The sequence below is a fragment of the Hyperoodon ampullatus genome (genome assembly GCF_949752795.1).
Source record: "Hyperoodon ampullatus genome assembly, chromosome: 19".
Classification (NCBI taxonomy): Eukaryota; Metazoa; Chordata; class Mammalia; order Artiodactyla; family Ziphiidae; genus Hyperoodon; species Hyperoodon ampullatus.
In genome coordinates, this window is record NC_136932.1 from 54,664,291 (window position 1) to 54,676,854 (window position 12,564).

Genomic DNA, 12,564 nt, shown 5'->3' on the forward strand with positions numbered 1-12,564 from the left:
GTAGGGGGCAGATTTTTCCATTTAAATTCTAGAGAGGCCTCCCAGCTACTTGCAGATAAGCCCCCCCAAGAGCAGAATGGAAGCTGCTGCTGCTGCTCTTCAATTACCTCCAGAAACGTGCTGGTCCCTTTGGAATTACTATAAAGAACCAGAGACTTATACGGGTCTCAGAAGACCACTGACAACACCGTATAGCTAAAGGGCGATACCTGAGACTCAAAAAAAAAGGAAGGAGCGAATACACCAGAACTGTTATGGGTGCCAGGACCTGATTATGTTTGAGTGCCACTTTCTGTTTTCTGCTTAACGATATTCATAGATAGAACATTTACTGAGCATTTACTATATGTCAGGCACTGTGAGAAGTACTTTATATTGATTGCCTCACTTAATTGCCACAAAAATCTTATAGGTATCTAAGATTAATATGATTCCCCTTTTCCCAATGAGGGCACGAAGACACAGAGAGGTTACTTAACTTGCATAACTAATAGGCAAAGAAGCCAAGGTTTGAACCCAGGTAGCCTGACTCAGACGTTACACTGTTAACCACTAAGTTATGTTGCCTTGTATCATCTTCTGCTGCTATATTAGAATCAGATGGGGGAGGTGGAAGGAACCTTTAATGACAGTCTAATCTAATGCCTCATTTGGATTGGATGGATGAAGAAAAGGGAGAGCCTGAGAGAACAATCTTGCCCAAGATCTCACAGCTTGATACTTTCATTATCCCGGCTGCCAGCCCTCTCTCCTCCAGGGCTGCCTCTAGCATTTTCAAGCACCCCCTCTGTGTAAGGCAGTAGGTGGCGTGTGTGGCAGGGAGGAGGTGGCAAAGCACAAAGTTAAGAGGCACTCAGTTTCCTACTCTGTAAAATGAGGAGTTGAACTAGAAAAACCCAGGGCCAAAGGCATTCGGAAAGTCTGTGACTCCAGGTCATTTAGAATCTTATTAGGGAACAAGACCATTACACATAAAAGTGCATGTAACCACAATAACATAGACCATATTCTTACAAGAGTCATTACTAATTGCCAAATGAACAACCAGGCAGTGAGTACAGTGGAGGGAGAGAATCCTATAGTCCAGGAAGACATCCTAGAAAAAAAATACTTAAGCTGGTCTTCAAGAATGGGTAGAAATTGAATAGAGAAAAAGAAGCATTCTCCAGGCAAGAGAAATGATAGGAGGGGAGACGGGGTAGGATTTACCACCGATAGCACTGAGACCCAGAAAACAGTCAATGCCAAAAGGAGCTACCTAGGTCAAGCTATGATAAAGAGGGCACAGACCTATCTAGACCTGTATCCCATATGGCTTTTTGCTACCCCATGGCTTTAGGCAAGTCACTTGATCCCCACCTTGAAGGGATGTTGTAAAGTAAGGAGTCCCTAACACACAGTAGATCTTCAATAAATAGTAGTTAATAGCAGCAATGTAGATTTTTCATCCTGGCACCAGTACAACCTCATCTGTACCATTCTTTTCTGCCCTCCGTAGTGAGCCTTCCATTCCCATGTACCCCAAAGATCACAGGCTCTCTGAGTATAGGAATCATGTTGGCTTCTCTCTATCCTAGCACCCAGCCTAGGCCTGGCATGTTGTTTGAAACACAAAAAATATTATTGAACTCTATACAGCATCGCCACCAACGACCAAAAGCTACAGCTACACATAACAAGATGAATAAATCTTTAAAATGTAATATTGAGCAAAGGAAGTAAGACATGAAAGATTTATACAGAATAATTTTATTTAGGTATATTTCAGAAACAGGCAAATCTAAATGTTAAAGTACTTAATATACACCTTGGTGGTTAAAATATGAAGAGAAAGGAGGAAATTCCTACACAAATCAGGAGAATGGTAACATTCAAGGGGAAGGCTGAGAATAACTGTCGTCTTTTAGAGTTCTGTCAATGATCTACATTCAGTTACTTGAACTGGGTGGTGGTGAGATGAGCAATTCTTTAAGCCATACATTTGTGTTCTATGAATCTTTTTCTGTATATTTCATAATAAAAATTTAATGTATATCCTTAAAATACAAATATATATATATATATATATATATATATAATTGAACTGAACAATTAGTGTATAATGGTAGATTCCAGTCAGACCCCAAAATACAAACAGCCAAAGAAGCAATGGTGCAGCTTTACCATTCCAGAGACCTAGGGAGTGCTGGTGCTCGAATAAAAACACAGGGGCAGGGGTTCTGCATCTACTTCTTGCTTCCCAGGGAGAACACCCTGCTGAAGAGAGTCCGGATTTTCACGAGAAACACAGGCTTGCAATCACCAGCGTCCCTGCTGAATGCTGAGGCACGAACGTACAAACCAATCTTAGGACTGGAATCTTACAGGCATTTGCAAACCACAGAATTAATTTTCAGGGTATGCCTCATAGCTCAAGTCAACATTTCCTTTTGGTATTTAAAGCAACCACATAGAAAGGACCACATTTGAGCAGATTTGTGCTCCAGCTGCCTGCAGTCCGCAGCAAAAAACACAGATGATTCACTCGACTTGGTCCCTAGCAGTTCCTTTGGTAATAAATTGGGGAACAATTCTACTTATGCCCACCCAGATCATTAATTTTCACAGACTGTAGGACAGGTCTGCCTCCCAACCAAAGAGTGTGACTTCCTGAACTCAATTCCTCTTGTTCATGGCTATAAATGATAGAGAGAATTTTTCTAAGCCCTAGAATGCTTGTAGTTCTTTCCCAAGTGGTGATCAACAAGTATGTACTGAATGACCACCATGTGCCTGGACCACCTGCAGACCACTGAGGTGCATATACACTCGTATCCCCAATTCTAGTCTCTTCTTCAGCAGTTCACCTAGGATACCACGACACCTGCCATCTGAAAGCAAAGCTCTGGTCATGTCATTACTTGCTCAAAAGTCTTCAGTGACGGGACTTCCCTGATGGTGCAGTGGTTAAGACTCTGCACTCCCAATGCAGGGGGCCCAGGTTCGATCCCTGGTCAGGGAACTAGCTCCCAGATGCGTGCCGCAACTAAGAGTTTGCATGTCACAACTAAGGAGCTGGTGAGCCACAACTAAGGAGCCCGCCTGCTGCAACTAAGACCCAGCGCAACCTAATTAATTAATTAAAAAAAAAAAAGTCTTCAGTGGCGCCCAACTGCCAGCAAAATAAAGTCCGAACTTCTATTCTCCCAACAACCTGGCTTCGGCCTACCCTTTCAATCTGTTTTCACAGTTCTCAATGTTACCCAAAAGAGTGGCTCCTCCCCACACACTCCTGGCCTCTACTTCTTTGTTCGTGATGCTCTTTACCAGTCCCTCCCCATCCATTTCCACACGTCTAGGTTCTTGCCTCAAGGTACATCTCAGTGTCACTTCTACCAAGTCTTCCCAGAACTTCTGTTTCTAGACAGATGGATCTTAAGGGCAACTTTTGATCAACAATACTTTGAGAACCTAATGAAAGCTATGGAACCCTCCCTAGAAAAATATACATACACATAGAATTAAACATACAATTTCAGAAATCCCTTGAAGCCAGCCCATGGACCCCAGATTAAGAGCCCCTTATTCTGTCTCTATCTTAGAGAACTAACAGTTACTCGCTCAGATATTCATTGAAAATTTACCAGTCTTTAGGAGCTGTGCTGGGTGCTGGAGACACAAAGATGACGTCACAATTATCTCCACAAGTAGTTCACAGGCTAATGGGAGACATTCATCGTTATACTGTGATAAATGGTTTAAGATAAACATAAGGTAGGGAATTTCCTGGCCATCCAGTGGTTAGGACTCAGTGCTTTCATTGCCAGGGCCCGGGTTCAATCCCTGGTTGGGGACCTAAGATCCCACAAGCCACGCAGTGTGGCCCCCCAAAAAAGAAAGAGACCACCTAAGATAACCGTAAGGTGAAGGACAGTCATCCCACTGTGTCCACAGGGGACTGGTCCCAGAACCCACCTCAGATACCAAAATTCAAGGATGCCCAAGTCCCTTATATAAAATGACATGGTATTTGCATATAAACTACTATACTTTAAATCATCTCTAGATTATTTATAACACCTAACACAATGTAAATGCTATATAAATAGTTGCCAGCGTGCACATAGCAAATTCAAGTTTTGCTTTTGGAACTTTCTGGAATTTTTTTCCTGAATTTTATTTTATTTTTTTTTTTGCGTTACGCAGGCCTCTCACTGTTGTGGCCTCTCCCGTCGCGGAGCACAGGCTCCGGATGCGCAGCCTCAGCGGCCATGGCTCACGGGCCCAGCCGCTCCGCGGCATGTGGGATCTTCCCGGACCGGGGCACGAACCCGTGTCCCCTGCATCGGCAGGCGGACTCTCAACCACTGTGCCACCAGGGAAGCCCCTGAATTATTTTTGATCCACTGTTGGTTGAATCCTTGGATATGGAACTGTGGATGCAGAGGGTTGACCACACAAACTTCAAGAAGGGACACCTTATGGGGGAGGGGCCGAGACGGTGGAGTGGGAAGCCCCTGAGCTCACCTCCGCCCATGGGCACACCTAAATCACAACTATTTATAGAGCAGCTATAATGACCTGGGGAATGACCTGAAGACTAGCAGAAAGGATCTTCTACAACTAAACGTATAAAGAAGGAACCACAACCAGAAGGGACTTGAAGAGCGCCCACAAAACACCTTTACGGGTCCTTTACCAGAGGCCCTTAGCTGTGAGAACTCACACCATTGACTCTATGGAGACATGCTGTGTGGATGAGCATCGTTTTTGCCTCTATCTAAAGACTCAAGTTGGAACCTACAATAAAGAGTTTGTACACGGAGGCTTTGGAAGAACCAAGCCGAACACTGACTCTGATTAATGTGACTGCAGACATTCCTGAGCTGGATGTTGTGTCTATAGAGGCAGACTGGCCCCCTGCTCTGGAGGACTAGCTTTCAAATTTGGAAACAAAGAGTAGGGTTTTGTGGCATGATGTGGACATCCATTCAGTATACACTATAAAATGGTTGTTGAACCACCATAACGGTGTCTTGGAAACGATTTGGATCATGTTGATCTACATATTTTAAATTTGTTGTAACATCTCAGGAGCTATACATGTGTATATTTTGTGTTAAATTGTTCTAAGGGGGAAAAAAAGGGATGACGTATGAACCTTTTATCTCCCCAACTAGAGTGAAAGTCCTTGAGGGTAAAATCCTCGAGGGTAGTATCGTATCTAGTACAGTGTACCCCACCCCATTACATATTTTGTATTCGTGCAATAATAGAACAGAGCCAATGAGACAAAAGAGCAAGTTATAGGCACAGTCCCCACTGCCATCACCCACATGTACCAGAGGCCTCTGAGATCCAGTTAAGGTGGTCCCAGCTTTGAACAATTATGCTGTACAAATTGTACCAGCCTAATTTATGGTTTATCTCAACCTGACTTGATTCAATCTCTGCGCCCATGAGGAGACGATATCATAAGATGTTCTATCTTACAAACTCTAAATAGTTTCTTTCCACCAAGAAACACTGTAATCTAACCACACTCCTTTGGAGATTTGCTGTAGACGTGGTTCACCTGTCACCCTTCCTGGGTGGTCGACAGATAGCTCACCTGTACCCCTCCAGAACTAACACTTCATTAGTAAGAGATTAGGGCTTTCAAAGATCAAACAGCTGAGGGAAAGAAGTAAGTAGTTTTAGGTTGGATATGTGATTTTCTTTACAAAAGCTAAATTGATTGAATGTGTTTTTAAACTGGGCTTATTAGTTTATGTTGGAACTCTTCCATAATTTATTAATTCTGCCTTTACTGCACTTCAGAAATGCTCTTTAGGAAACTGACAAACACACAACAGTGTCTTGCAAACACTGCAAAAGAAGCAACGGTGCCCGCTATATGGTATGGGTCCTGCAGCGGTGATTGTTCTCAACCTTTTGTTTCTTAAAACCTAACAATCACTCTGGCCCTAGGTTTCCACTATTTTGGAAACAAAAAAATGGACACTTTTAATGAAACAGACATTTATAGGTTTACATGCAATCTGGCTTTTTTCCCCCTCCTGCTAGAATAGAAAAACTAATTTTACTGAATTATGGTTTTTGTAAAAATAATTGTCATCCACTGGATGCCGAAACCTCTCAATTAATAAAAGTACAATATGACATATATTTTGCAAGATAGATAAGCTCACAGAATTATCTTCAAAAGCTGTATCTTATTGTATACGTTCTTTAGGAATTATGCCTTTTAATGTGACACAGAGGTCACTAACACAACTAATACAATCTGATGCTCACTGTCACATTTTCCAGGGCACCTAGAGGAAAAGAAATGAGTAGATTTTTAGAAGTTCTGTTCCTGTATTTATTTTTTACATGAAGTTTTTTCAGGACACAAATAACTGCATTAATATTTTGGAAAGTTAGTTTTATTGCACATTAAAGACAAGCTGGTGGGTGGTGGGGATTCAGAGAAACAAATCCCTGACACGTAGAGTTGACAGGATAGGATGGTACTCCCTCTTTGCCCACAACCTCTAAGTCACTGTGTTGGGGTACAAGACTTTTTGAGAGTCACTGGTGTAGAACGCTAGTGCTCAGAGCAGAGGTGGGAGGCCGAGGGCAGAGTGAGCCTCTCAGCAGCCACCAGATCAATACAAGTCTTCAGGCTTCACAGCAGCTCCCTCCCCGACACTTTTCTCAAAGCTGTGCTGCAGCTAATGTCTAGGCAGGAAGGAAAAACCAAAATGTCACCACTGTGAGCCCAATGGAACCCCACAGGGAACAAAAAGAACCTGCCTCCTAATTAGACTGCAGCCTCAGAAGGAGGCCCAGCTCCTCACACAGACAGCAGTTGAGGGGTGTGAGGTAGAGAAGCCCGGCCTTGAGGCTGTGTAACCTCAGGCTGTCATTGAGTTGCCCACTCCACAGCCTCCAACACCTTCCCTCTAAGGACCCAGGGCACTTAGAGCAACCTGTGTCTTGGAATGAAGCCACTGTCCCCAAAGTGGGCTCATGATAGATTAATCCAATCAATTCACCATTCTTAAATGGCCTACTTGCAACACCACTGAGGGCTAGCAGGAGGGAGGCAAGGGAAGGACTGACTACAGGTAATTTTTATGGAAAGTTTTGCAAAGGTCCAGGTTTCCATAATAGATAGTGTCCACTGAAGTGAGCATTAGATTGTTTTCACTGGGGGCAACTAGCTGTTCCAATTGAAACTATTATTATTTTATAACCAAAGTATATTTTTATACTGTGACTTGCACCATTAAGTGAGAAACAACAGCGTGAGCAATTCCTCGTGCCAACTCAAAATACCTCTGCGTGCAAACACTTCAGCATTTAGACCACAGCACCCCCGAAGAAAGAAATTGTAGGAGGCCTCAGCACATTCCCTAGATAGTTCTGTCATCGATTCAAAAAGCACCCCCAACGCCCCGCACCCCCCAGCGTCCTACAGAGCAAATGCTCTTACCTTTCTGCCAACACACACAACTTGGCTGTCCTTCTCTTCCACTGCCTTAGTCTCTCAAATCCAACTCCTGTGCTCCAGGTTCTAAAGTGAAACTATCTTGGCTAAAGTAAATTTGCTTAGGCAGTAACAGTCCCCTCCACCCCACCTCCTTGCTTTTTTTTTTTTTTTTTTTTGGACATCAAGGCCAAGAGAAGCAAAGGGACTACTTTACATTTGCATAGAGCTTTGTGATTTGCAAGCCACCCACACATCGATGATCTCATCCAGCCTCCTAACAACCCAATGAGGTAAGCCTACACCCCCTACACTCAAATAAGGTAGGGCTACCTCCTAGGACTGTTCCAGCCATGGCACACAGTAAGCACACGAGTGCTAACTACTAGCCATTAGACACAGCAAATATTATTTAACTCATTTTATTAGTGAGAAGCTAAGACTCAGAGGTTGGACAGCTGACTCCAGACCTCTAGGAATCTGAAGCAAGCTGGGAACCTAGTGCAGGAGTCTTTCCACCACATCAATACAGACCCTAACTGTTTAAAACTTGACAACTACACATTTCCACGGCGGCTTAGCCACGCTGATAAGAAGGGAGCCCGAAGTCCTGATTCTGTTCCCAGTTCTCTGCTAGCCACGTGCTCTGAGCTTTAGTTCTCTGGACCTTTGTGTTGGCTTCTCCATAATGAAGGCAGACTCACTTTTTTTAAAAAAAAAACAACAAACAATGGAATGTCAAGCTTCCAGATGAAAGGCTCTGTTACAAGTACAAAGTATCATTTAATTACACTGCTGCTCCAGTTAGCTGCTTCCCAGCTCCTAACTCCCACTGGGTGGATTCTGAAACCGCATAGGAGATTATGTCAAGAGGGGAGAACAGGAGAAACATTCTCTCCCTGAACTTTCTTAAATGGAAGAGAGGAACAAAATGAAAGGCCCATTTTCCAAGGAGGGGGCTGGGGCAATGATCTTCCCATTAAGTGGACCTGCATAAGAATCTATAGATTATTTAACGCTGGGGGTGGCTGTGGAATGAAATAAAGGAATCTTTGTGCAACGCCAGCCACAGTTCCCTCACTCTCTCCCCACGGTCAGGCATTTAACACAACTCTTTAATCATCAAGCTCTAATGCACCCCATCTGTGCACTGGTTGTAGCCAATGAAACTGCAGCCTGTGCTGACTTTGGCCTGGACTTGGGAAGGAGCCTTTCTGCCTCAAAAGGGGCAGAAAGGAGGACATGAGGCCACAGCCTTTTTTGCTCATCACTTGTCTTCTCCCAAGGCTCAAGGGCCATCCGTTTATCTGACCATTTACTGAGCTCTTGCCATGGGTCAGATTCTGACCCAGAGATACAAAGCTGATCGGACATGGCCCCAGGAGGAAAAGGATGTGTAAGAGCTCCTGTGAGAGAGGAAGGAGGTAAAGAAAAACGGATGCTTTTGGCTGAAGCACAGAGGCCCGAAAAACCCCTATCTGCATATTCAGGGAACTGTTGCTTAGTTCCAAGTGGTTGGAACATAAAGCAAGGAAGCGGCAGGGACCCTAACTCAAAAGCTAGGCTCTGCCAGATCATCCAAGACCCTGTGCACCAAGCCAAAGAGGTAAGACATCAACTCTGAAGGCCACTGTCATCCCCACATACTCCCTTCTGACCATTTCACAAGGCCCAGCTCAAATACCACCTCTTCCAGAAATTTTTCTTGAACACGCTCAAAGTAATTGCTCTCTCTTCTTTGAGAACTCAAGACCTGAGTTCTTAGACAACTTGTATGAGTCTCAGCTTCTCCATCCATAAAATATATGACTAACATCACCTACCTTAAAGGCTTCTTACGAGGATTAAGTGAGATAACATTTATAAAGTGTTAAGTAGCTGTTTTTAGTACACAGAAGGTGCTTAAATACAGTTTATGGTTACCTCCACTTCTTACGATACGCAGTACTTCTTTTCTTCTTTTAATAAATTTATTTATTTATTTATTTATTTTTGGCTGCGTTGGGTCTTCGTTGCTGCGCGCGGGCTTTCTCTATAGTTGCGGCAAGTGGGGGCTACTCTTCATTGCTGCGCGCGGGCTTTCTCTATAGTTGCGGCAAGCGGGGGCTACTCTTCATTGCAGTGCACGGGCTTCTCATTGTGGTGGCTTCTCTTGTTGCGGAGCACGGGCTCTAGGTGCGTGGGCTTCAGTAGTTGTGGCACGTGGGCTCAGTAGTTGTGGCTCGCGGGCTCCAGAGTGCAGGCTCAGCAGTTGTGGCGCACGGGCTTAGCTGTTCTGTGGCATGTGGGATCTTCCCGGACCAGGGCTCGAACCCGTGTCCCCTGCATTGGCAGGCAGATTCTTAACCACTGCACCACCAGGGAAGTCCCCACAGTACTTCTGGGTATTAAAAAGATGTCTTGGCTTCTACTCCTCTGGAGATTTCCAGAAGTAGAACAACTCATATTTTCCCTCCAAGCTTCCAAAGTGAAGAGGACTGACTCCCTTCTCCTCTCACTGACATAGCCTCCCCACATCCAAACTTCCAGGCTCCAGGGGTTCCCCAAAGGTCCAAGAGGAATCTGAGACAAGATGAGTTAGCTGACAGAGAAGGAAGCTATAGGCTGGCTGGAACACAAATAGCATAGAGGAGAGTAATTAGCAGAAACCTAGAGAAGGGAAAGTGGGCCAGAGACCAGGACTCTGAGGGCTGCAGGGTTCAAGCCTTTTGGTAACCCTAGACCCTAGAAGAGGCCTAGAAGGAGGAGTTCTTCCATCTGCAGTCCTGATTTGAGAATCCCCACTAACAGACGTGGTTGTTCAAGCAGCTTCTCCACTTCCTGTCAGATCAGCCAGCTGGACAGGACTGTTCTGTAACTGCTGATCCTTCCTCCTGCTCTGCCCAGGGCTACCGAGCCAGAGGCAGGGAAAGTGATGCCACCTTTTCTAGCAGTTCTTGTAAACAGATCAAGAACACTCAATTTTTTTTTTTTAAACTTTGTCTGAGTCCGCATAAAGGGTTTTTTTTGTTTGTTTTTTTACTTTAATGGCATGAAGTCCAGGTTCTGAAAAGGATGCTTTTTAAAGCGAAAAGTCCCCCGTGAGCTCTTTCTCCTTTTCCTGCAGGCTAGTAAAGCTGTTTCTCCTCCCTTGGCAAGGAGCTTGGGGCCAGGAGGGAGCAGCTCCCCTCTGAATGCTGCCTGAAGCAGCCAGTGTCTGGACTGCTCAGTGGGACATTAGGTTTATTTATTTGTTAATAATCCCCCACCCCAACTTCAGGAAGCAGGTGCCAAGGCTCCTCAGGGAAAATGGGGTTCCACTCTTTCTTCTGATTGCGACCAAACGTCATGCCATTTCACCTCACGTAGAAGCCCAAAAGGTCCCGACAAGCCAGTGGGTCAGCTCTTCACCAAGCCACTTTTGGTCCTCCAAAGGCCACCCATTTTAGTAACTAAATCATCTGGTAACCTTCCCTAGGGGCTTAAAAAGCAATGTTCCCCCCCCTCATTTCAGCCATTAACCTCTCCTACAAGAGACCACCTTTCTCAGAATTCCTTTCTAGGCAGGCAGCACCCTACATCGCATGCATCTGCCAACACAGCCCAGGCGAGCAGAGCCCAAGGCTCCAAGCCCTTTTCAGCCCCTCTCCCCTCTGGCTCGCGAGCCCCCGGCCCCCACAGACTCAACAGGGATGACATTTACTTTCCAAAGTTACAGATTAAACGAGTACACTCTCCCCCTAACTCTGAGTTATTTCTCAGCTGAGTGAGACAGCCATTTGGGTCAGCCCTCCCTGGACAAAAGAAGGAATACAAATGTTCCGGGCCCTTTGGCAGAGCTCATAAACGTCTGCAAACCTAGGAGCCAGAAGTGCCCTCCCCCAAGGTAGGCAAGGAAGGCCTGCAGGGAACATGTACCTTGGAAATTAGTTCATCATGATTGGCCAAGTGGGCTCTGCAGTGAATGCAGCTGTAGGTCCGGTGGCAAGAGGGCAGATATGCCTGGAAAGTCTTGGATCTTGTCATCTTCACCATTGGCGCTGCTGAGTGTGGGGTGAACTCTGGGGCGGCCCACGAGGCACTCCCACAGGATGGGTCGCACGGGAAACACCGGAAGACACAGGTAAAGGCCGTGGTTTGGCAGGGGGTGGGTGTGGGGCAGGCTCCACACACTGGTGATGTCTTCAGAGGAAGGACCCTCAAGCAGAGGTCTAGGGCTGGTTCTCAGCAGCCTGCAGTGCCAAGATAAGGAATATCATTAGCTGATGTAGCTGGGCTTCCTGCAAAGCCAGTACAGTAGAGTCCAACTGCCACCCGAGAGAGGGCAACATTTACAGGATAAAATGACCCCCCTCCTCTGTTCTTACACTGTGCCAAGATGCCCCACGAATAAGAAAGAAACCAATGGAGATCCCAACATTGCTGCAATTCTAGAGTCGGAGGTTCAGTATCAACTCAGGGCTCTCAGGAGTTACCCTACCAACATCTAGCAAACCAGCATGATCACCATTCCTAGGGAGCCCTAGAAAAGGCCAGGCTTAAAGATATGCTACCTCCAACCCCAGGGAGAGGACTCCCAAGGGGACCCTTCTCCTGATCCAACCAAGATAAATGGCTTAAAAAGTTTAGTCTCGGGCTTCCCTGGCGGCACAGTGGTTGAGAGTCCGCCTGCCGCTGCAGGGGACACGGGTTCGTGCCCCGGTCTGGGAGGATCCCACATGCTGCGGAGCGGCTGGGCCCATGAGCCATGGCCACTGAGCCTGCGCGTCCAGAGCCTGTGCTCCGCAACGGGAGAGGCCACAACAGTGAGGGGCCCGCGAAAAAAAAAAAAAAAATTTTAGTCTCTAGAGATCTGCTACATCAACAATCACAAGTGGATTTCTCATCCATTTCCAGATGCCAGGAGTCCTCCAGCACTTGAAACCACCATCTGAAGAGGCAACAAACCCCACACCACCTTTTGCTTATGAACTAAGCATGGGATACAAAGGATCAAGTTCCCAACCAGCAGGATCCCTCGCGGCTAGCCAGTACTTCTAGGAGAAGTGATTCTGTTTGTAATACCTTGCCCAGAAGTAGATGCTCAGCACATTTTTTTAAAGCTAGTAAATTAATGAAACTAATGGCATAAT

The 12,564-nt window shown here is 45.6% G+C and overlaps 1 protein-coding gene across 1 annotated transcript in view; it reads right to left on the reverse strand.

Annotated features, from left to right (window-relative positions):
• The window catches only part of YPEL2 (yippee like 2), a gene marked incomplete at both ends in the record, with an annotated part of 37,331 nt that extends 25,864 nt beyond the window's left edge, over window positions 1–11,467 (reverse strand). The window contains one exon of the mRNA XM_079726107.1: window positions 11,351–11,467. Within this exon, the coding sequence (XP_079582233.1) occupies window positions 11,351–11,467 (117 nt within the window). The remainder of the gene's footprint in view (window positions 1–11,350) is intronic.
• Between the last annotated feature and the right edge of the window lie 1,097 nt (window positions 11,468–12,564).